A 25,415-nucleotide genomic window follows, 5' to 3' on the forward strand; every position below is an offset into this window, starting at 1 on the left:
TCTGTGCGTGCGCCTCTGGAATTGTTCCCTGCCTCTCCTCGTCCCATCCTGTCATCTGCTGCTGACTGATTTACAGCATCTATTCTCCTGTGGTGCTCAGCTGCTTTGCCAAACAGGTACTTGAGAGCAGCCAGCACCCACCACCTCTCCAAATTCAGCACCCTAGCCAGTGAAAATGATTAATGAAACCAAAGATCACCCTTGCCTCTAGTTCCTGCCAGTCTGTAATCCAGTACTTTGTCACTTTGAGCTACCATTTTATTTAGGGTCATTATGCCTGTTTTCAGTCTGTGAGATGATGTTTCTTCCTTAGTCCAGTGAACAAACCTCGAAAGGGAGAAAGGTGAGATACCGCAGCAGATGGCTCACTCAAATCTTGCTACATCCACAATTTCCCTTTCACCCACTAACGCTGTAATGCTGTTAAAAATAAAAATGATCCAGTGTGCCTGACAGGATGTATCCCTTGTAAATCCCTGCTGCATAGTGCTCCTGGAATCTCTTGCTCTCTGTCTTCATATTTTATTACCACCTGGGGTAGGAGGGGAATTTCAAAGCTAGTAGATAGCTCCTGACTATGGTTTCAAGTCAGGAAGGCAAATGCTTTGATGCGATTTAAGCGAAAAGGAGGGAAAACCCCCTACATTTCACTTCTTTATTTTGTTTTCTTTAAGGCTTTGTTCTAGTTGATGAGAGCAGAGCTCTGGTTTGTAGGGAATAAGCCAGCAAGCCTTTGTGTTTTCATCTGGGGCACGGGGCTACAGAACAGCTGAAGTTGCTCCAGGAGAGTCTTGTGGAGTAGGAGCCATAGCTTAGCTTTCCTCTGGTGGATATGGAGTGAGTGATGCACCTTTGCAAAGGTTTAAAACCATGGTGTGGTTGCAGTATTTGAGCATGGTCTGGGATGTGTCTCTGGGGTGTGTTAGGTGTCTCCTCCAAAACACCTGCAGCTTCTGTCCTGCTTAGTGTGTAAGGCTGCCTGTTTTGATTGCTGTGCTGATACATTTTTTTAGCAAAAAATGTTCCTGCTTCTAAAGTGTGCTTTGATTCCACCACCTTAAAACACTGAGAAGCAGTTTTGCCAGTATAACTGCACCTCCATCAGCAGACTTATGCCTGTGGAGACATGTTGATTGCTTGGGTCTCTGCCTCTGTGTCTGACACAGCTATGCTTGCAGATGTCTCTGGGGGTGGCTGGATGTGAAAGATCAAATAGAATCTTTAGATGGAGATTGCAAATCTGGCAAAGAGACGACATGGGGCAATCTAAGTAGAGGAGATGGGCAGTTGAGCCTCTTTTCAGAATATATGGGAGTGAGTGGAAGTGTCTCTTTGGTAAATGGAGAACGAAGCAGGTTTTGGACGGTGTAGGCTGAGATGGCTCTGCTATTTGAACAGCAGCACACATATTCTGTCTCGTGTCATTTGCACTGCATTTCTTGGAGCAAGAAAAGGAATCTTTAAACAAGTTCAGTGAAAGTAAACTCTAACTCTCCCAAGCAGTGGTACAGGTAGGGCTGTGTGTTGTGGCTGAATAGGTGTGTGGGCTGGAAACTCCCAGCCTAGTCCTGAAAAACTACTGCAGGGTGGTGAACCTGTCTGGCCTGGGGCAAAGATGCCCACCTGGTCTTCCCTTTGTTCCCCTCTCTTCCCTCTGGTTGTTTCCATCCTGAAAGTCATCCTGATCATCCTCTAATTGTCTAGAAGCCCACTCCAGCATTTCTGAGTATCTTTTGATTTGCAAGGAACATTTCTGATTGTGAAACCTGCCCTTTCTACCAACTCCTTTCTGAGCTGGATCTGGAGACTCCAGAGCTCTGGGCCAACACCCTCTCCTATCCCAGTGCCAGGGCTTGGCTGCCTTGTTATTCCTGCTCTGCCTTCCCACTTAGATAGGTGTACATTTTCATGCCCTCTTTCTCTGCAGGAGTGTTGTGGCAGGTGGATTTCAGGATCAAGGAGGGGTTGGGACTCAAATATGGCTGGAGAGTGGTGGTTTGGTGTTGGGAATTTTGTTTCTTGGATTGTTTTGTTGAGTTTTTTTATCTGCCTGTTCTTCTTAAAGTATGTGTGTTGGAGATGGCGGGACATGGACAGCTGTCCCATTGCTTGGTAAGTGAGTAGGCAAAAGAAGGTCCAGGAGGAAAACCTGCTGGTTACATGCTGCTGTCTGCAGTGCTGGGGGAGGAACCTCTTGTTCCTTCCTGTACTGTGGTACCAAAGCAAATACCAGAGAGAATAGTCAAGATGTGGTTTCCTCTCTCCTAATCTGGTGACTGTAAATGCCAGGGGAAAAGAAAAATGGTCAGGCATTTGTGCTATCTCTGTTGACATCTTCCACAGGCCTGGGGACTGGCCTTGCTCTAACATAAACTTGAACCCTACCTCTCCAGATAGGAGAGAACTAAAGGAGAAAATGTGACACTGGAGACAGGTGGCAGATAGCAGGAGGAGACACTTAATAGCTGCATGATGTGTAGAATGAAGATCCCGTGGATGGGAAGTGGCAAATGGGACACTGAACAGAGCAGCCTCACTCCACATAAAAGTGGATGCTGCCTGCAGACAGGAGAGGCTGTGCAGGGGCTGGTATGGGGTCCCATGACTCAGCCTAGAGATGGATGGGAAATGTTTTCTCTTCTTTTTCATTTTTTCATGTTGAACTGGCAGCTTGGTGCCACCTCATCCTCCTTGGGAGGCAGGGAGCACGCCTGGTCCTGGACAGCCAAAGCACTGAACTTGGATGGAAAGTTAAACCAGCAGTGACAAATCTTCATAAGGTGCACTGCTGCCCACCTGGGCATCTCTCTGTCTGCTTGGAGCTGACCAAGCTGGCAGGGGCAGTGTGAAGCTTTTGTTCTTGCAGTTACTTTGTCAAGCAGCTGGGAAACCATCCAAAAACATCTTTGGTTTTAATCCTGTGGCTAGTTCCAAGACAGTTGCTCATCCAGGAGAGGGGTAAATTCACAAGCCACAGCAGAAGAAGGGACAGCAGGGCAGTGACTGCTCCTGGACCTTAACAATGAGAGCAGAGGTCCATCACTGCAAGATCTGTAACTTCACTCCTGGTGACTCAACAGGAATTTCAGCTGACTGTAGGTGAGAGTGCAGGCAGTAACAAGTATTTGTGTGCTGCTAGTATGTATCATCTGGAAAGTGGATTGTCTTTCCAGTGACTGGAAATTATCTGTGTTATCTCCCTGGGAGGACTTGTATGTGATTCTGTTGAACAGAGGCATGGGGCACATCAGCAGCAGGCCTGTAGTTATGCAGCTGTTCAGGGTGCAGAGCACAGCCAGGTTCTCCTGTGCTGTGAGTCCATGCTGCTTCGCTAATACTCTCCAAAGCAGAGTGTTGGCACCTCACCCTGTGTCTCAGTGTGGTGGGGATGCCAGGGGCAGGCTGGATGCGTGGTTGAGAGCAGCAGGGAGTGAGTTAGTGCTGGGGGCGGGTACTGGGTGGAGCAGATGGGCAGGGGTGGGGATGGCCGGGAGCTGCTACATGTGGGAAGCTGGCATAGAGTGGGGACCCAGCAGTGGATATGGGGGTGAACCAGGAGGATGAAGGGACAGAGGATCATCTTAAGCATAGACGAAGTTGCTGGTGCCTTCACCTCTGGCAGTGCATGGAGTGCAGAAGTCTGCACCCCTTTTGAGCCATGCTGGAGATGCTACACAAGGGTAAGCTGAGTGGATGGCTTGCAGCCAAAACCTGTTATGCAGTTGTTCAGCAGTTCCTGAGCTCTATGTATGACAGTTGGCCCATACTCCAGTTGTGCCTCTGGGCTCCAAGCCTTGGCTGAACATGGACCAAAAGTCAGCTGAAGCTTTCTGGTGGAGCCCCAGACACCAACCCTCCCTTGCCTGTTAGGAAGGGTTAAAAACTCAGAAATCGATCCAGCCTTTTAATGTAAATCTGCTTTCTAGTCAGCCCATTTGGGGCTGGTAAGTGCAGTGGCACAGAAGGCAAATCTGGGGAAGGGAGCCAGGAGGTCCATTATGAGTTTGGTGGGGTATAAGAGGTGTTGGCTATTTGAGGGCAGGAAAGCAATAACTTTCTCAAAGATGGAGAGGAAAATGTGAGGCTCTGAAAATGAGCCTGACATCAGGAGGTGGCTGGACGCAGCTGGGAGGGAAAAATGGAAAATGCAGTGGTGGGTCTAGAAAGAGTCAGAGACTGGCACCGATTGTTCTGCCTGGAGGGGCTTCAAGAGTCTGATCTGCCACCATATGGGTGTGCAGTTCAATAACATCACATGGGGTCTGTTTCCAGCCACCCAAGATAAGATATAGCTTGGCATGGGAGAAAGTCTGCAATATTCAAGGAGCCCTAGAAGGCACTCATTTCATGCCTTCTCTTGCTCAGGAGCGTATTCTTGGACAGTGTTCCAGGTGTGAGATGGTGCCTTGAGGAGCTGGGGTTGCAATCCCTTTCCTTCAGCTACCCCTCTTTGAGACCCACAGCAAACCTTGTCATGCTCATCTCTGCCCATAGCTGAGGGCTGGTATCACTAGTGCCTCAGCAGTCAGATGTCCCTGTAAATCTTCCCAGGGGCACTGAGCAAATGGAATAACAATTACCATCCAGAGCAAGTTGGGCAAGGGTGAGCAGTGGGGGCTGCTTCCCCACCCACTGGCTGAAGGAGTTGTGGTTCCCCTGGAGATGGGCACTGCCTTAAGAAGCGCTGTCAAAGCACTGTAGCAACCAGCAGTGCTTTATTGAGCTGCTGCAAGAGCATCCCAGGAACTGTCAGGAGGTTTTCTGAGCCTTCATTTTAAATTGGTGCTTCAACACCTGCTGGCACTTGGTGCTTCTCAAGCCTGGAGCAGGCTACAAGGGGATGCTGGCACACTCCTTTGTGCTGGATCTGATCTCACACTTTCACAGGAAAACGTTCCCAGAGCTTAAGGGTCTGATGTGAAAAAATAAGTGTGCCCTTGAGTCTCCTTGCATTGTGAGGGAACTGCAGGTGATCAGCCAGTGCTGCAGCACCCATCCCTAAGTAACCCTCCCACAATCCCCTTGTCTTCCCACGACAAGAAAGTTCCCTTGCTCATGCTCCCTTGACTCATCTCGTCCTCCACTTCCAACAAGAGTGTGTTTGGTGTTAGTAAACATCCTGTTATAAATAGGCTACTGATGCTATATTGGGAGGAGTTTTCTGTGGTGAGCGCAGGCTTAGTGGGACCTGGGCCTGGAAGCTGTGAGTGCAGCTCAGGCATGCAGGGGCATTGGGGACCCCTCATCATGGGGCAGCTGTGAGTGTGGCTGAGAGGATACTTTTTGAGCTCCTGCTTTGTTTACCTGGCCCTAGAAACTATCCAGAGCCTCCCATCTCTACCAGCCCTGCTGGGCTTCTCACTACAAGGATGCTGAGCTGCTGGAGCATGTCCAGAGAAGAGCAGTGGAACTGGTGAAGGATCCTGAGCAGAAATCTAACGAAGAGTGGCTGAGGGAGCTGGGGATGTTTAACCTAGAGAAAAGGGGAGATGCATATAACTGTCTGAAAGGAGGTTGTAGCTACATGGGGGACAGTGTCTTCTCCCTCCTAACAAGGGATAGGACTTAGGGCCATGCCTTTAAATTGCACCAGAGGAAGTTTAAGTCAGATATTAGGAAGAATTTCTTCACTGAAAGCGTGCTCAGGCATTGAAATGAGATGTCCAGAGATATGGTGGAATCTCCATCCATGGAAGTATTCAAAAAACATGTGGATGTGCCAGCTGGGTAGATGATTTAGTGGTGGACGCAGCAGTGCTGGGTTAGCAGTTGGACTTGATGATCTTAGAGGTCTGTCCTAACATTAATGATTCTGTGAATTTGTGATGTGTTGATTGGTATTAGATAGGAGACTTGAAAGCAGATAGTATTCAGGAAGGAGTGAGATGCAAGTGGCTATGTTGGGCTACACTTATGTTTCGTGTAGGGTCTACATTATATTGCTGGCTGGCAGCAGTGGAGTAAAACTTAGAGCTTGGTAGCTGTCAGCTTCCTTCTGTTGAGATGGTCTCTGACTGAGGAGAAGGTGATAGCCAGCATTTGGGTGACCCTCTAAGATAAGCAGGTAACTGCCCTGGGATGCGTTGCAGTGCCCATTGGGTTGCCAGGTAGAAGGCAACAAGCAAGGGATCTCTCTTTGCTGAGGAGTCACCCACACACATCCCTGTGCCACTTGGAGAGCAAGTGTTGACCCTAAAACACTGCTGGGGCTGTGGATCTCTGAGGAGCTGCAGTAAATGAGTCACATGCACACGCCCAGTGTGAGTGCGTGAGGTGGAGCCCAGCAGAGATGCACGTGGCAGAGCTGATTCCAGAGCTCCCAGCACTGGCTGTGACAGGACATGTCCGTGCCACCCAGACCTGGGTGTCAGCCCCCAGCAGCTGTGGCTGGCACCACAGCCTCGGGAGAGACCTGATTTCTGTATGTGGGGAGCCTTGAAGACTTTGGCTGGGGATGCCAGTCAAGTGGCATAAGCAGAGGGCAAGGGTGCCAGTTGTGAAATTCCAGCCTCCTCACTCATGGAGCTGTGGCAGGATTACTGTGGCAAGTCTTGTGTATAAACAGGTGGGCAGGACAACGACAGCAGCAGCAAGGCTAGCCACCCAGGACAGGAGGCTGGAGGAGTTGCTGCTCTCCTGCTCTCCTTTGCTTTCTTTTTTCAGGCTCTGGAGGACTAAGTGTGGCTGTCAGGTTTGTTCTGGGAGCGGCTGGGCACTGTCTCCTCTTGAGGCTGGCATGGGGTGTATGTTCCAAGCAGCAGCAGTGTAGGGAGGAGATGTGATGTACCCTCCTCAGGAGGCCGTGATTCAAGGAGCTGTAAGTTGGCACGCCTGGATGGTCATAGGCAGGGGACAGCTGACTTTGCAGCCTTCCCCCATACTAAATGTCAGGGTGACTGGGGGAAGGAGCAGCAGGCTTCCTGGGAGCTCTAGGGAGGGTGGTGGATTGCAAGGTGCAAACTGAATCTGTAAGTTCTCCAGTTTGGGGGAGGAGGCTTTGCTTGGTCTGCTGCTCAGGTAAGCAGTGTTGTCTGGTCCAGGTTGTGTTTTAAGCCATGTAAACCTAATGCTGCCTAGGGCTTTACTGGGCTTGCTCCTCAAAGTTGACAGGGCTGTGTTGAAAGAGGCATCCCAGAACAGCGTGATTGGCATGTGAAATGCAGCGATGTGGCTACACTTTATCCAGGGATAAAAAGCAAAATGTGCTGTGAGAGGCTCCTGCCTCATCTGTAGTGTGTAGCACATGTCTTTCCATGCCATAATCTAAAAAACAAATGTCAGGATGCCTCTGCACCATTATGCATTAATGGAGTTTGTCTCTGCCGTTGGTATCTGTAGGTTGCCTGCCCCAGTAAGGGTGCAGGAAATTCTAGATCATACAGCTGCTTGGGATTACTCTGGGGGAGTTTGAGTGCTTCAGTGCAGGAGACCTTTTCCAGATACCCTGTAACATCAGCCGAGGTAACAAAGGATGTGTTGATAGTGTGTTTGCGTTTGCCAAGAGCCCACTGGCAAGCCCTGATGCTGATGATCCACAGCAGGTCTGGTAAGGAGGTTTGGGTGTTTCCTACTATGTAAAAATGGCACAATTAGGATGTTTTAATGTTAGTTGATATAAATGGGAAAACTAAAGTTCTCCTTGTAACAGTTGACGCTTATCAAAATACTGTGTTTATTAAATTTCTTTTTTAAAAATTAAAATATTAAAACAAACAAAACAAACCATACTCTCCCATCTGAATGTGGACAGTTTGGGCCCCGTGGGACGCAGCTGTGCCGGAAGGAAATGGGAAGTGAGAGGACAAGGTAGGATGACAGAGTACTGGGATATGTGCATATTTGGCCACAGCGTGACTGAAAGAGAACCCTTTGGCCTCTCAGGCTAAGAGTGCAAAGGAGTTGTGCTGCAGAGCAAGGAGGCTGCGGTACCACTCTCCCTCTGGCTTTAGCCATATCTGTGCCTGGGGTGTTTTGGCACAATACATTTAGAAAGATGCTGACCACCCAGAGAGACATCAGCTGTGGAAACTGTCACATTGAAAAGGTGTGCTTGGAAAAATGACAGGTGTACAGACTTTAGCTTGAGAAAGTGGAGGCAGGTAAGAGATGTCTTCTGTCAGCAAGGGATCTTCAATCCCTTTGCAGAGAAGGAAGAGCAGTATTTTTGAAGAAGCAGTGAGAAGCAGAAGTAACGAAATTTGGAAGCAGAATCGGGAGAAATGGCATGCCTTTCAAGCCTGCCAAAACCATTTCCCCAGGAAGAGAAGAAAGCTTTCTGGTCTAGGGTCATTTATTTAACGGGTTGCTATGAAGTGTACTGCAGGAACCTGTTATCATTAAAGAAAAATTCTACTTAAGCTTCTTGGTCTTTGCTGCCCCTACCCTGAGGCACCCAAGTGGGCTAGGTTGGTAACTGCTGCACACAGCCAGAGTCCAGAGAAAGATCTTGGAAAACATCTGGTGCTTGAAGCAGAGCGCACACTCAAGCCCGTCCCTTTTTGGGTAAACACTTGAATTTAGCCATGTACTTAGGATGACTTCAGTAAAAGTGTTTCAAGATAAGTATGTACTTGGGAGCTTTCCTGAGCAGGGGTCATTTCTTTTGCATGAAGATCATTGAAGAAGTACCTTAATGAGCATTATCCTGTCCAGTTGCCAAAGATTTGCATTAGGAGAAATACAAAGCGGTAATCTCATCTGGGTTATTAATTAGTAATTTAGCTCAGAATGCCATACCCTACTAATTAATTTGTGTTGTTTTCCTCCTGCTCTCATGATGTGTTTAGGAAGGCCAAGCAAACTTCATGCCTATAAAGAAAATGCCTCAGCCACTTCTTTGGATGGTTTCTTTTCATGCAATGCATGTGGTGTGTTGTTCCCATTCAGAAATGAGGTATGGAGCAGCGTGTTCACCCCTGTGAACCAGCAAAGAACACCATTTTTGTCTCTAGATACCCACTGAATCCTCCTGCCCCCTTCTGTGATGCTGCACTTCACATCAGTCCAGCTAGCCAGATGTCTCTTCCATAGAAGGTGAACAGTCAGGAGGAATGTGATTTCTTGGTAGAAGCCCATGACATGTTTTAGTGCAGCCTGGCACTGCTGTGCTGTGTGCTGGTAACTGTGTCCAGCAGAGGGTTAGGGTTGTATGGGGTGACCATCAAACTTCAAGACTTCACACAAGGATGGAGACACGAGGTCAGAGATACGTGTCACCTCAGGTTTGGGGCCTGGACCCACCACACTGTTTTGTTTTGATATTAGAAGTCATCTGTGGAAGCACAGAGATTGAAAGGCTTTAGGAGGGAAAGGTGGTCTCAGGAAATATGGCCAGAATAAGAATTGAGGTGGATGGGCTTAGCAGGGCAGCAGATGTGGTGGGATGGGAATAGCGCAGCTCTTCTGAGCACATCTCTTTCAGAGCTAACTGCTACAGCTTCCATCAGGCTGTTCATCGCTGATTTGCACTCTTTTTAGGGCAGTGCTTTCTTTGGAAAGTGGCCTCCAGGTGTGCAAGCTGCCTTACAGCAGCTCCAGGCTATGATGCTTAGCTGCTCCTGGGTGTTCTCCAAAATGAAGCCCATGAAATGCACCCATGTCTGTTTTCCTTTTGCACCACAGCCTGGAGCAGCAGAGCCCAGGAAAGTCTGTGACCACCTGGCTGGTATGCCTGAGGGAGCTGTCAGGTGTCTGGTCTTAGTCCTTCTGTATAATACTGGTCTGTCTGGGCTGGAGGACCATTCCTGCCTTCACCTCCAGCAGAGAAGTAAGGCAGGAATGCCTTAGTCCAGTGTTTGGAGTGCTCCACATTGTTTTTTGAGGTGACCTCCAAGCCATTTCCTTCACACCAAGTTAGGATTTTGATGGTCTTAGTAGATGTGAGCACCCTGGCTTGAGCTGGGGCTGCAGGCAAGAGGAACCCAGGTTACTTGACTGCAGTTTTTAGTGGACTCTGAAAGGCTTGATATTTGCTTGTGGGGAGCTGTGCTCCGAGGATAAACAGTGACTCAGAGCAGCTTCATCCAGTTGAAGTACTGTTTCTTTGTTTGCCCTAACATTGAGATAGAGCCTGGGTGACATGAGGCTCACACTGCACGTCTTACCAAAAATTCAGTGCCCTCCTCCAAGCCCAAACAACAGCTTTTATCTCTCACACTTTTATCAGCGGGTCTGGGAGCCAGGCTGCTTACCTTGAAGTACCACTTCAGTGTTCCTTGGTCTCTGCTGGATCTCAATGCCCAGCGCCTAATTGGCGCTTTGTTCCCTGTGTTCCCAAGCCAGGCCCAGCTCCTGTTGCCAAGCCCAATGGGGTGGAGCAAAACCATTGAAAAAAAGAGCCCAATCAGCATCTCTCAAGTGCTAGTGCCTGGCTGAGAGCCCAGCCTGGTGCATGCCAGTGGCTCTTGCCTGCAGACCCCAGCCCCAGCAGTCAAAAGCAGGCGGAGCTGCCCTGAAAACTCAAGAAGAGATAGATGTTCAAACTTCATTTTTCCCATCAGGTAAATGTTATTGGGCACCTGTCTCCAGATTAAGATCTCTCTGGCAGCATCAGAGCAAATATCATGTAGAAGAGGAATTGGGACATCTCTGGGTCCTGATGGGCCAACAGATCTCTCGGGCTTTGGAGCAAGGACAGTCTCAATGCTCTGTTTAAAGTCCGTATACCTCTGCTGTGACCTTTGTTATTTATTCAGAGCCCAGCAGGAGCTCAAAATTGGTCTCTCATAGCATCTATCTCTCTTACCGGAGTTTAGTAGCTGCTGGGACAGAGTGCACAAGGGGAGCCGTGTGCTGTAGGGCCTCAAGGTTTTTCCAGTGGCACAGTTATCCTAGTTTGGACATGTTTGTGGTCAAGGTTGCCCTACTGCACTTGGTTGTACTGGGTGCCATGCCAAATCTGTGTGTAATGTGCTGCTACCATGGGTTGGACTGTGTTGCTGTTGCTGGAACTCTGACTCTGTCGAGATTTCCCCAGCAGATGCAGAAAGTGAATTCCTAGATGGTCTCCTATAACTGTCCTGGCTTGCTGGCCACATCCGGACCTCTTGCTGTGAGAGCTCTGTGCTGATATCTGCTGTTGTTGAGGAGCAGTTGAAGACTTTTCCTCCTCCTGCTGTTGCTGCCAAATCTCTTTACAACTCAGCATGAAGTCGTAAAGGGAGCTCAATTTTGCTTGCTGCAGGGCTGTGATTACCTTGACCTTTGGTGTTCGGCTGTGCTGTGGGTCCTTTGTAGACTGACTCTGCAAGGCAAGCACTATCTTAGGAATGCTTCAAGGAAGGTGGGAAAAGGTGAGAACATCCCCAGCCTGCAAATTGTAAACACTTGAAGCTGCAGTCTGCTTAAGGACCTTGGAAAAGAATCAACCTTTATCTGTTACAGGAAGGGTGCCAGTGCCAGGATTTGAAGTAGATGTTCCTGTTTCGGGAGTAACACTGAGGCTGCTCCTGTGGAAGCTCATGAAGTACCCTGGCAGCTTGTCCCTCAGTGCCCAGGAGGGAAGGGGGTTTCCTGTAGGCTTCCTGGTTTGCATTCGGGGTGTTTGCTGCTGGATGAGAGAGCCGGGCTGGTGGGCCTTTCCCTCCTAGTGCCAAGCTTCTTCACCAGTATGTGAAGGAGAGTTTTTCTGTCTGCCACTAAGCACCATCTCCAGGGATGCAGCTCTAAGCACATGGACCCATTTTGCCACTGTTCTTGAGCTGATGTGTGGTTTCAATTTGCACACGTCCCTGTGGAGCAATTGCTCAAGAAGGGTGTAGTGAGTTGACACTGGCTGAATGCCAGGAACCCACCAAAGCCCCTCTCTCACTCCCCTCCACAGCTGAGCAGGGGAGAGAGATTATAACAAAGGGTTCCCGAGTTGAGGAGTGGGAGAGAGCACTCATCAAATACCGTCACAGACAAAACAGATTCTCAAGTTAGAGACATTACTTGATTTTCTTGCTAACAAAATTGGAGCAGGATAATGAGAAGTAAAATAAAACCTTAAAAACACCTTCCCTCCAGCTCTATTTCCTATCCCAGTAATGCAGGGAGACTGGGAATGGGGGTTTATGGTCAGTTCATCACCTATTATTTCTCCTGCTGCTTAGGGAGGAGCCATTCCGTTTATCCACTGTCAGGTCCCTCCCACAGGAGACAGTTCTCTGTGAACTTCTCCAGCATGAATCCATCTCATGAGCATCAGCTCTTCACCAACTGCTGCAATGTGAGTCTATCCTATGGGCAGCAGCCCCCCTCAAGCTGCTGCAGCATGGGTCACTCTTCCACAGGTGTACAATCCTTCAATGATAGGCTGCTCCAGCATGGTTCCTTTCTCCACAGACCTCCTGCAGGTTCATAGCCTCCTCTCAGGCATTCACCTGCTCCAGCATGGGTCACCTCTATGGACTGGAAGGGGATCTCTGCATCCCCATGGTCCTCCATGGACTGCAGAGTCACAGTTGCTTCAGCATGGTCTTCACCACAGGCTACAGAGGAAGCCTAGCCCTGGTGCCTGGAGCATCTCCTCTCTCTCCTTTTCCACTGGCCTTGGTGTCTGCGTACTTTTTCCTCTCATGTATTCTTACCCCACTTTTCTCTGGCTGCAACTACAACTGCAATGTAACCCCCTTTTCCCCCCCTTTTCCCCCCCTTTTCCCCCCCTTTTCCCCCCCTTTTCCCCCCCTTTTTCCCCCCATTTCCCCCCCTTTTTCCCCTCCATTTCCCCCCCGTTTCCCCCCCTTTTTCCCCCCCTTTTCCCCCCAATTTCCCCCCCCTTTCCCCCCCATTTCCCCCCCCTTTTCCCCTCCATTTCCCCCCATCCCCCCCCATTTCCCCCCCCTTTCCCCCCCCTTTTCCCCCCCCTTTTCCCCCCCCCTTTCCCCCCAAATGTTATCACAGAGGAGTTACCACCATTTCCAATTGGCCCAGCCTTGACCAGCTTTGGATATGCCAGAGCTTTACTCTGCCGGATATGGAGGTAGCTTCTGGCAGCTTCTCACAGAGGCCACTCCTATAGCAATCGTTCACTGCCCTGCCACCCCCCTTCCTACCAAAGCTTGGCCTTCTACACCCAGTAGAAAGGGGCAAGGAGCTTTCCTGAAGTAACATCCAGGAGAGATAATGCCTCAATCCTGTGCATGCCGAGTTTGGTGGTGTCAGTGCTTAGGGCAGGAGCACCAGGCAAGAGAGAAGCTTACCCCTAGTAACCTCTGGCTGCTCAAGCAGCTGTCATGCTGCAGAGTAAGGGATAGGGACGCTCTCAGGACTGATGGAGTAGGGTGTCCTGCCAGCTTCTGGTGAGGAACCAGCTGTGAAGCTCTTGGACTGGCTTGGACTCCTCAGAGAAATGCTCCTTTCCATTACTTGGTGACTTGCATCACCAAGGACTTTCCTTGGTGGGAAGTGCTGATCCTACTTCATAAGCAAGTGATTGTAATTGTGCCCAGTGAACAAAATTCTTCTGTCTTTAAATACTCTGCTCCAAGGAGGTAAAGATTTCAGTCATGCAGAAGTGAGGAGGAGGAAACAGTCAATATGAGCTTGAGAGACTAGATAAAAACCTGATTTTATGAGAGACATACGTTTCACTCAAGAAGAAAAGCTGGGTGTAGATGAAAATACCCAGTCTGCCACTGGCAGGAGACAGATATGAGGGCTGAGGAAAGTTAAATATGTGGCACTTCCCTATACATGAGGGGATTAAGATCAGAAGCTTTAGGATGAGGTGAGATTACTGATAAACAAAGGGAAAAGGAATGAGAGCTGCAAGAGTGCAGAGCTCCTGCTAAAAATGCGCCCTTGTGCAAAAGGGACAAGATGGTATTTAGTCACTTGAGAAATGGGGGAGTCATGGAAAAATTCAGAGTAAATATGAAATCACCAGGGAGATTGGTTTGTGTTTATGTCAAGCCAGATGTCATGCACCTGAACAGCTCTCCTTAACAGTGCTTGAAAACCAAAGTGATATTTGTGCAGTAAAGATCCTGTATGAATAGTCATTCTCACACAAAAAATGAAGTACAGGAGAGCTAGCCTGGGGCAGGCCCACAGGATAGATTGTAAGGGAAGTGCAGGCCATATGCAGGTAGTGTAAGTGATGATAATAGACATGCAGGAGATAATCAAGAAGGCAACCCATGAAGAACAGCCATTGTGCCACTGGAATCCATAAACTAGAAGCTGAAAACTACTGGGGTTGTGAGATTGTGAAGTCTCCATCCTTGTCTATGCTAAAAGCCTACTGGGAATTGGTGAAGTTGCTACTGCTGGGGTGTTGATAGGTGAGGAAGCCCTGTTATTTGGGACTTGTTCCCAACCATATGACTTGGTTGCCATATGGCCACTGCTCTGAGAATATACCGCAGGAGGTCCAGCACCTCATCAGTCTTGCCACTCTAATAGTTTATTGTGTTTACTGGATCACTTTGTGTATGCCTACAGGAAACAAGGAAAGCCAAATAGTAGGCAGTATTCCTTTAGAAAGTACAAGCTGGCAGATAAACTTGATGTCTTTCTGAGATTTACAGCCCAGGCACTTGAAGGGAAAGTGACAGATGGATATATTTGTAACTTAGGTGTTTGATTTGGTAACTAATGAAACACTCAAAATTTACTGTAAATCAGGGTGTCAGTGATTCTGCCATGCAGAGAGCTGATTGATATGGGGAACTGTTTGATAGATTGGGCTTTCTCTTGATGGCAGAGGATGAGTCCCTTGCCATGGACTGGGACACATGAATAGGTCCCTATGAGTCGCCACTGAGGGTGGCCATGTAGCATTGAGACTCCATGTTTGTCAGTAAGCAAACAAGATGGGACTGTGGACCTCTCCTTCATGGTGCAGAAATGCCAGGTACCATGGCTGTGTTTTCCTTTATAGCCAGGTGTAGTCGAGCTGCCTTTGCAGCAGAACTGCATCATGGTGTTGTGTGGGTGTCACTGTTGCAGCAAACTTCTTTGGAGGGGAAGGGGTCCTCATTAGCCCTTTTCTGATGGCCAGGCAGGAACAGACACCCCTTCCCCAGGAGCACCCAGTCAAAGGGATGCAAAAATTGACACAGGAAGACAAGCAGTGTGGATTGTGCAGCATGGGAGCAAAATGCAGAGCCAGAGAGACCAAAGAGCCCTTATGCTGAGGACAAATTAGCCAGCTCTGATGTGAAGAGCATGAACCACAGCATACTGGGTTTCAAGCTCTGGTACAGCCCCTCTTGGCATAGTACATTATGTTCAGGGCACCATATGACTCAAAAGCACTACCATCAGATTGGAGGGGGTTCCTGTAAAAAGGAGGCATATAAAAGACCTAGCTGTTTGGAGCTAACTCCGTATCACTTGGCGAGATAGAGAGTTTCCAGTGGGTGAAGGCAGCATGAAGTATTTTGCTGATGTTCAAAGGCAAGGCTTTTGTGATTTTCCTGGGCGATTTTGAAAGATAGTTGTGAAGTGAACAGGTTCCTGACCTTCATGAAACTCAAACTTGGGTTTTACAAGGATCCAGATGCTCCCCACTGTTACAGTCTACTACCATCTGTGCCAGGCACTGTCCCAGCTCAGGGTTACTTGTGTGGTTCGCAGTGCCTACAATTGTGCTGGGAGCGGTACCAAGGATTCCTGAGCATTGGGATGTAGACAGTCAGCAGTGTGCAAGGCACCACAAAATGGTGCTCCGAGCAGTGTGGGGTTGGGGCTGGCTGTTGCAGTGGCAGTACCTGCCAACAGCAGGACTGGGAGCTGATGTGCACTAAAGGAAGGTGCGATGCCCTTTAGTGGTACATATTTGAGGGCTGGTGCAAAGCCCATTGGGAGGACTTCGGACCCAGGGCAAAGGTGAACTTAGTTTTTTTTGCTTTGAAGATGACAAGCCTGCCAGACCAAAGCTTTGTAGGCCTGCTGTCTAGTTGGCTAGTTCATAGAGGTGAAGTGTGCAGGGAGCTTTATATTGACTGGAGGAGATGGAAAGGAGACAAAGAGATGTAGGACTTTGGCAGGCTCTCCTCCTTTCTGCTGATACAGGACTGGTCCCTGTTGTATGCTTGTCAGTGCTTTGCCCAGGCTTGTTGGAAATGCACCGGTAGCACATTTGTTTCTTGATATTTTTTTCCCTTGGCCTGCAGATCACGTTCCTCCTCACTGCACCCAGCACATCAGCACTTCTCCAACCCTCAGCAGCCTGAATGCTCTGTGCCAGGTCTGAGGCATGGTGCAGGACACCTTTCCCACTGCTGTGTCTGCACCAAGAGTGGTATTTTCCCTGTTTAACTGCTGTACTCTGGGAAAGGCTTTGAGCTAACTTGTAAGCCCATTTCTCCCCATCTGTCCTAAGGTCATTCCGTACTTGCTTACCAGAGTCAGACTGTTCTTCCTGTGGTCTAATGGCGCCTGCAAGCAGTTTGCTCAGAGCTCTGCTGTATTTCACCATTTAGGTACAGGTAACCTAGGTGGCAGTTTGAGGGGCTGAGAAGGCTCCCTCAACCTTGGATGTCAGCTGCTGCTTGAGAGTCTCCAAATGCCCCATGCAGGCAGGTCTGTAGTGCCCCGGCAGGCAGATGCTCAGGGTGGTACATCCTCTGGGCTCAGGTACCTGGGGTCACAGTGTGGGCTACCTGTGGTACCTGGGACACCAAGAGGACCCCAGAGGAGCAGGTCTAAAAGGTACGGGCCATGTCCACAGCACCCTCCCTGTCTGAGAACCAAAGCACACCTCACCTCCTTGAATGCCATTCCCCAGAGATTTAACAAGGTTGCTTTATTTTAAATCTGGAAATTTGGTATTCTAGCCCCAGACCTGCAGGTTTCCGGTTGCCTGTCTCTGCACCTCCAGCCTGCTGTGAGACTGTCACATTGCCATAAACAAATGTGTCTGTACTAGAGCACAATCTCACTGTTCTAATTACAGATGGAGTTATTAACATTTACTGGTGAGAAAACAAGTGAATGTACTTGTGTGCTTACGTCGTTCTGTCTGTGAGCTCAAGCATCCACTTTATTGATTTCTGTTTTTCTGCAAGCGTTTCTCAGGTCACCTCCTCATGTCTGGCTGACATCAGTGGTGTGGCTGGAAGAACACAGACACTTGCCTGTGTCAGTGCATCTGTCTCCTGGTTAGCCAAGGCTGTGCAGCTCCTGCGTCACTCCTGCCTGAGTCCCAGCACAGTGCTTCCTCTTTTTTCTTTCCCCCCCTTGGTGCTGGGGATTTGGCAGAGGACGTGAGTGCTGAGTATGAGGGGCAGAGACTTCAGGGTGAGCTGGTGAGAATGGGAAATGCTCTGTTTGGGAAGACCTGCAGTGCTGTTTCTGTTGTCTGCCCTAGCCTTACAGTGCTGCAGCAGAGTTCAGTGCAGGACAGGCTGCCTCCTCAGCAGGCACCTCCCAATCCCCTGCCTGCAAGAGCCCCTCCAACCTCTGCTGCATGTCAGCCCCTGCTAGACTGTGGGATGACTCCTTAGGTATCCTTATGCACGCTTTGCAGCCAGAGTCATAGCAGTGAGGGACCAAGGCATGTAATCTTTGCCTTCCCAGCCTCATTCTGCCTGTTTTTTTTCTCTTTGCAATGGATGGATGGGAGTGTGGAGGCTTCCTTGGCTGCTGTTTGGGTCCTCATTTGGGTGCCCACCTGCAGGCCAGGGAGAAAGACAAGGAGGAAGAAGTCTTGCCCTGCCCTGCTGAAGCCACCAAGCTCTCAAGAACAGCAGTTCTCAGGGCTGTGTTTGCACAGGGCTTAACAGGCAGAACCTGGGGCTGCAGCACCAGGTGAAATGTGCTTTAGAGACTTCCGGTAGGAAGCTGTATGCCTTTGCCTTTGACATGTGTTGGTGAAAACATGGGACACTATGGACATGCTGGTCCTGCTGGGGAATGTAGGGAATACTGTGGGGCAGGGAACAGGCTTCGCTGTGGATGGGAGAAGCTTCCTCTCTTCCTCTTTCTACTGTTAGTAGAGAAGGGGATGGAGTCCGGTATTGCTGAATAAGAGTGAAAAATGCCTTTTGGCAAGTCTGTCCTTGCTGTTTTGAGGAAGTCAGCATTAATTATGCAGAGAGCAGGAGGGGAACCCTCTGGGGCTTGTATAGAACCTGGTTTGATGTCCTGCTCTTACTGCGTCTTTGGCCCCACTATATTCTGTGGTGACAAGCCATGCATGTGCTCAGGAAAGGGCTTGGATACCTTGAGCTGCTTCCCACCACTCCAGCCTTACAGTAACTTCCCACCAGCTCCCTGCACGTTGTCTCTTGATGCTCAGGAGCGCATGCTGATGTTAGCATCTCAGCCCAGGCTGAACCAAGCTTGCCCTGACCTACTGCCTTTAAGGGGAAGGAGGGACCAGGAAAGGCATCTTTAACCATGTTCCGGTGCAGCACAGTTTGTGTGGTCAGGGATGCTCCTTTAACCGGTGGTGGCAGCATAAGGTGTAAGGAAACATGCAGGGTCTTTCCCTAGAGGGAGACACTGGGATCATAACAGAAAGCTTTGCAAAGCCACCTCTGCCTTCAGTGTGTATTTGAGTCGGGGAGAGCAGGTGTTGCTGGAAAAATCCCCTTCTCCCTCCCACGCTGCTGGAAGGGATTTCCTTTCATAATTGAGAACTGTGCTTCTGTACCATAAGACTGTGTGTGCTGCAAGCACCACCTTTCCTCCCTGCCTGTGCTTTGACTGAAACGCTGTGCCCAATATCAGCTCCCTCCAGGGGCAGCCCTGCACCTTGCAGCACAGGACACACTGGAGTGTGCCCTGTCTAGCTGAGGGTGGGGGCAGAGTCTCCTGGAGTGAGCATCTGAGATCAAGGTGCAAACCAAATGCAAGGAAAGAGCTATTGCCAGGCCCTTGGGTTGCACTGTGCCTGGGAAAACCAGCCAGTCTCCTGCTCAACTGAAAGACTCCTGGGAAAGGCCTTTGCTGAAGGATACTAGGTAGGCACTGTTGATGGAGACTTCAGAGTTGGTTGCCAAAGCATTTATTCGTTGCCTAATTGTTTTTGTAACCCCAGAAGAACCCTGGTGGGTCTGACCTGAAGTGATACAATGGCAGGTCACCTCTAGCCTGCTGCCAGATACTCTTGCAGCTGGGAGAACTAGAAGGGCACAAGTGCTCTGAACATTCCTGTGAGCTTTTCCCAGCTTCCCACACACCTGAAGCACCTCTGTCTCCATGGGGAGCTCTTTGTGCTTACCAGCTGGGTGGGAGGTTGCATAACTAAGGATGGTGTGGACTGCTTCTGTGCTTCCCGACTCAGCTCATGAAAAGGCAGTGTAAACCTTGGGCATATGCCACATCTTTTCCATTGCTGGGTGTTCTGGCTGGGTTAGTGAAGAGGCAAGGAGGGTTTATATCCAGTCTATCCTCTAGGCTTCAGGGAAAAAGTGTCTCTGGGACCTGTCTCTCTTAAATTACGTTCAGGCCTGCAGAATTTGTCTTCAGCATGTAATGGTTTGTATAATGTTTAGAGAGGGTTGTGGGCAATGTGAGCATATGAGCCTCATTTCTTTTAAGAAAGACAACTGGAAAAATGGGGCTATAAAACATGCAAGAATGAGATAAATAGTTTGGTGTCTGCAAAGGAAAGTCATAGTTTTCTGATCTGTTGCAAGTCTTTCAATACTGTGGTAAAATAACAGCATCTGGCAAACTTGTGTAACTTGCTTGGATGCTCAGAAAACCTCTGAAATTTCTGACAGAAAACTGTTAAGAAAACTTCTTACTGGAGGAGATGTAGAGTTTTGGCTCAAAAATTGGCTGAGGTTTCACAAAGTCAAGGAGTGAACTAGCAATTTTAATGTGACAATAGCAGAGGGATGAGATCCTTTGCTATTACCAGAAAAGGTAATGTGTGTCTAAAATCTGCCAATACCCTGGAGTCATTCAGATTTGTTAAGAGGAAATGACTCCAAAGTGAGATACCGTGTACAGTGAAGTGGTGTTAGGAGATGAGAAGCATGCAGCAAGCAGGTGTATTGGAAGGAGTGATTTGCTCTGGAACATGGCCGGCTTCTAATTTACCTTGGCTCCCCAGGGCAGGGGGATTGCAGGCTGATGAGAGAGATGCTTTTCCTCAACATGCAAAGATGCTGTCAGAGAAGTAAATTGTGCTCAGCCACGTGAGAAGTACTGTGAGGAGAGATGCTGAGAGCATCAGGGTGCTGTTCTGGCAGTCAAGGTCATTTCCCTACCCAGATGTTGTATGTGGTTGTGGTCACCTTTCTATAGGGTCAGAAGAGAGAATGTGTTAGGGGATGTGTGGGTGAGTGGGTAGAGCTAGAAGACATCTTGTGTCCAGGGAAGGGAACAGCATTTAGTAGTGAACTAAGAATAGGTCTAGAAAAAGCAAATGCTTTTCTTCTTTTCCTTTTTTTCACTATACAAGGAGAGCTCAAGGCTGTGGTCTTACAGTAGTCTTTCTTCAAAATCTGAAACTCATTGCTAAAAGTTTCCAAGGTTCCCAAAAAGAGGATTGAGAGAGACTTCTTTTTTCATTCAATTCATCTAGATTGTGCTTACAGAGGGGTGTAACAATTCATGCTCCAAAGTGTGTGATATTCCATTCCTTTGAGTCTCTCATCCCATCATTTTTTCCCATCACTCCCTTAGAGCTTCCGAGTCTCTAGTTAATATAGCCAGGATGAGTTATCTTGTCTTCCCAATTTATTCCCAACTGTGATTTCACGTCTTGGCTTGTTTTTATCCTGCTTTTTTGCTCCCTTGTTCTGCTCTAGGCAGCCCTCCTCCACCTCTAATACCTGTGACTTATGTCTTAACAAGCTGCTTTGTGGCTTTTCCAATTTGGCTGACCCCCTCTCACTGCCTGTCCCCAGCTGGGCTTTTGCTTCTCGGGCTGCCCTTTGTCATCGGTGCTTCATCTGGTTTGTAGCTATGCACCCGTTGGAGCTGAGCAGAGCGCAATCACTTTGAAGCAGAGCTCTCTAGGTCACCGCAGCAAATCGTTTTGTGGTCATTATCCAGCTGGTGTGCTGTGATGCTGATAAATCTCTGCAGCCAGGCAGGAGATGGCCAGGATTATACACGTGGGCAGGAAGTCAGAGCCCTGCATCCCCTCTGCTAATGTCACCAAACAATGCAGAGCTTGAAGGACAGTGGTGGTGGCAGCTTTCTCATTCTCTGGGCAGGCGATGGCATTTCTGGGGAAAAAATAAACCCAGGAATTGCCCAGAAGTAGTACTGTGCTATCCAGCCTTTCTGTGTGGTTCATGGTAGTAGTGAGGGATTGGGGTGGTTTGTGGATGCTGGATTAAGAGGAATGGTTTTGGGATCAAAAGCCTGTTATCTTCCTGTTATCACTGTTCCTTCTACAACTGATGGGATTTTCTCAGCCCTGTTCTGAAAAGTGGCTGTGTTTCTGCTGTCAGCGTGTCTTTCTCTGAGTTATTCAGTTCACATTTATCCATTGCTGCCATAATCATCTCTGTTTCTTATGGAGCTGCTCTGCACAGGAGGACCTCCCCATATCCAAGGAGTGATGCTGACCTGCATGCCACTGTGGATCTTGGAACAGTTTGGGGAAGGCACTGAAATAAGTAAAATATTTGACCAGCTAAATAGTAGAGCCTACACCTCCTTTCTACCCTGTGTGCTTGTATCTAAATGGCCTCCAAGTCAGAGGAAGGGGAGAAAACAAGCAGGGGGTGTGACCAGCCCTTGATGGGTGCCCAGGGAGCTGGAGGCTGAGGCCTGCAGTGAAGAGAGGGTGATGATTCAGCCTAATAAAGCTAATGGCTTTATGCAGCCAGGCAGAGGAAATTGTGGGATCATGATGCAGCAACTGTCCTACAGCAGTTTGTTTCTGTCATCCAGACGTGACTTCATGCCCCATCCACTCCACCCTTTCACTTTTTCCTGCTGAGGAGGGGGAGCTGAGAAACCGTGTTCTCAGGCAGAAAAGTAGTCTGTGAGACAGACAGACAAGGAAGGGAGTTCTGGGATTCCATGGTGGGACCATAGCTGCTTGAAGCATATGGGTTCCTCTGGCACCACTGAATTCAGCAGGTTTCTCAGATGACCTTCTCTCTGGACACTGGTCCCAGAAGAACCCTGTAGCACAGAGAAGCCTGAGCTGGCAGGCAAGGTTGGCCCCCAGCTCCAACAGGGCTATGTTGTCATCAAACTACATGTGTCTAACCAGCTCTTTCTCTCCTTTCCCCAGGGAAGACGATGAAGCTGTAGAGATGCTTCCCTACGTCATCGCCACGCTGGGCTCAGTAGGGTCCCCCTGCAAAACTCCCACATGCAACAACAACAACAGCACTACCAAGGACTACTGCTACAGTGCCCGCATCCGCAGCACTGTGCTGCAGGGGCTGCCCTTCGGTGGGGTGCCCACCGTTCTAGCCCTCGACTTTATGTGCTTTCTCGTAAGTCTACCGGCTATTGCTTTGACACCTGCTCCCCTAATTAACCATGAAACGAGGACTGTGATCAGATGATTAGGGTTGAGGGCCACAAGTGCTATCCCTGACTTTGCTGCTGGCTGACATTCTGGCCCTGATCATGTCTCCTAGATGCTGTGGGCTTAGCCACTATTGACTTAGCTCCAATACCACCACACTGAGCCCCATGGAAAGGTGTTGCAGCCATAAGGATGAAGTGATGTTGCGTCAGTCCTGCATCCCAAAACTCCCATTTACGTTGCAAAGTCACTGCAGCTTTATCCACTCAATGGCTTTGCACATTCCTCCTTAGAAGCTGTGAGACCACAAATGATATAGTTGTAATTTTGACTTCCAGGAACCTCAGGGCTATTCGGTCCTGTGGGATTACCTTAGCTACTGTGTGTTGCAATCCTGGACCTCTGCCTCCCGTGGATAGTCTGATTTAACAGTCCTGGGGAACTTGTGCTCTCCTGTGGTCTGTGTGCTCTTAACTGAGGACCCTGTCCCCTCCTACCCTCGTTGTTCCTGTGGCTCTGCATGCAGAGGACAAGGACAGAGTTGGACAATGTCTTTTCTCACAGCTTCCCTTTTGGTCTCTTTCAGGCACTGTTGTTTGTCTTTTCAATTTTGCGTAAAGTTGCTTGGGACTATGGACGCCTGGCCCTGGTGACTGATGCTGACAGGTAAGCACGGGAGAGTGGCAAGGGAATAAGATATGAGAAGTGCCCTTCTTTGCTTTGAGGCGGAAGGGATAAATCCCATTTTGTGTGCTTTAGCAGCTGAAGAGAAGAGGCAAATGTGCCGATTGCATCCCCTGAGCTCCAGGAATAGGAAGAAATCCCCACTTACTGGCTTTTTTGTTACAGCATCCTTCTCCCAAAACATGGCTTGGTCCCTGTTGGCTCCATATCACTTCATGGTCCCTCCAGTGACAGAGATGTGCAGGTCCTTACAGAGGAACAGCAGATGGAGGGAGGAGAGGAATAAGAGGTCACAGGAAGGGTGAAGGCTGCCACAGTAAAGACTTTATTAAGCCTCTGAAGGTGTCTTTGTGACTCTGCTGGATGCAGTTCTTGTTAAGAGCACTTGACAGTAGTATGCTACTACTCCAGGTGTGCTACTGCTGTGCTGGTGCAAGCTTAGCTCTCATCCCAAGTGTTGGTGAGTTGGTCTGGGTGTGGATCCTTCCTGCCCAATGCATTTGTGGGCTACTCTGTCTGTCAGCAAAAGCCGAGGCCCATTGGGGATGGAAGCTCCACAGCAGAGGGAGCATTCCCTGCACAACAGTAGAAAGAGTTGTTTTGATCCAGCATTGAACCAGGAATTTTCCTGGTCTGACTGGGGAAATCAGCTGTACAGAGGTAGTGGAAAGGAAACAAGGAGAAAGGAATAATCACAGGAGACCTCAATGGGGAGAGGGCAGCAGGGTTAAGCAGTCTGGATCCAGGTGCTGGCAGGAAGCTACAGGGGGCTGCACTGCTCTGGCCTCCTGTGAGGAGAGAGGGCTGGATTTTCTCTGAGGTGCTTGAGCACCTTGGGTGCAAGGGAGTGCAAGCAGTGGCTGTAGACAGAAAGATAGATGGGTGCCAGCTGTTTGGAGAGGGAGAGCTGATAAGCACAGGGAGAGGGACAGGGTGGCTGTGAATCAAGCTGTGGATCAACAGGAATGTGGTCACAGGGAGGAGTCCATGCTACTTGGCTTATCTGTGGGATAGGATGAGATTTTCAGGAGGGGTGTGCATGTGTGTTTGTTGCCTGTGTGGGGAGGAGATACATGGAAGGGGAGCTCAGATGGCAGCGAGGCAGTCCCTGCAGTCTCTCCTACCTGACCCTGTCACTCAGGAGCTCCCTGCAACATCCATGATGTGGAGCCAGGTCACCTTCCCAGTGAAGCCTTCAGCTGGCAGCAAAGCATTCTGCCCCTGGACCAGTGGGTATGCCAGATTGCTGTGACTTGAGGCGTTGCTGGGCTTGGAAGGAGGTTCTTCTCCAGCCTGACCATTGGCAGGTTTCTCTTCTTCAGGATGATGGGGAGCCATGTTGGATGCATAGTTCCCTGCAGAAGAGGAGAACTCAGCACCTACTCCTGTGGTTGTAACCTCTCCCTTTCTGTTTCTGTGTCCCCAGGCGCCGACGCTGGGAGACGGAAAGAGAGGAGCGGGAATAGTATGTTGTTTTTTCAGGGTCTCATTTCTTCTCTCTTCCTTGCTCACAACCTGTCTCTCCTTTTTTCTTGCAGCTATCTTGCTAATGAACTAATATAAATGGCTGGGAGTTTGGGCATGAATTTTTGTCTCTCAGTGGATTTGTGCTCTTTCCCTCCCCTTTGTGTCATCCACTACCACAGCTGAACACACCCTGATTTTCCCCTAGTAGCCCTTAAATGTTCCTTGGGAGCAGCAGTGCCAGGGAGCTCTCAGTCCTGACCAAGACAGAGGGTGCTGTATCACATGGTCTGCTCTATCTGCTTGTGTCCAGCAATCCTGCCCTCTGATGGAATAAACAAACCTGCTTGCCTGAGCCCACAGTACACTCAGGTCACTCAGGTGCAAGGGAGGCTACTTTGCCTGGTCCTTCTTGTGCCAGGTTGCCACAAGAGCTGTTGTCTTGCCATCTGCAAGGGTAGGCAGATGCACAGAGGATCTGGTAAGAGTACTGTCTTTCTTTTTTCTCCCATGAGGCTGCTGGGACCAGGGCAACCTTTCGCCCTTGTCCCTTGCTACCTAAACCCACACCCAGCAAGGCAACACCCTTGATTTTTTTCTCTCTTCTCCTGTGGCAGAAACCTTTTGCCTCAGGGCTGCTGGAAGCATCCCTCATCACCTTGGACTTGTGGTGCCCATTAAGCCCTACCATGGACTGTCCTCCCTGTTCTTACCTCTTTCTTGCTGCTTTTGTGCCTGAGAAAAAAACAGCCTTGCTGACTGGGTGGTATGTGCTGCAGAGGGGATGATGAGCTGGCAGTGCACAGCCTGCCATGGTCACTTCAGCTGCACTGATTTGTGTCTGAGGCCAAGGCAGCAAGCTGCAGCCTCTTTTTCCCACTTGCAT

General features: G+C 49.3%; 1 protein-coding gene across 3 annotated transcripts in view; it reads left to right on the plus strand.

Annotated features, from left to right (window-relative positions):
• TMEM63B (transmembrane protein 63B) overlaps window positions 1-25,415 on the plus strand; it is a 48,363-nt gene that overhangs the window by 7,533 nt on the left and 15,415 nt on the right. For 2 of the 3 annotated variants that reach the window (XR_010743266.1, XM_066315995.1), the window contains exons 2-4: window positions 22,139-22,346; window positions 22,968-23,047; window positions 24,492-24,530. Coding sequence is in view for 2 of the 3 variants with exons in the window: in XM_066315995.1 (XP_066172092.1) it covers window positions 22,161-22,346; window positions 22,968-23,047; window positions 24,492-24,530 (305 nt within the window). In the remaining variant the exon portion in view is untranslated. The remainder of the gene's footprint in view (window positions 1-22,138; window positions 22,347-22,967; window positions 23,048-24,491; window positions 24,531-25,415) is intronic. The other variant, XM_066315997.1, reaches the window with a different exon arrangement.

This window comes from Sylvia atricapilla, chromosome 3 (assembly GCF_009819655.1).
Source record: "Sylvia atricapilla isolate bSylAtr1 chromosome 3, bSylAtr1.pri, whole genome shotgun sequence".
NCBI lineage: Eukaryota > Metazoa > Chordata > Aves > Passeriformes > Sylviidae > Sylvia > Sylvia atricapilla.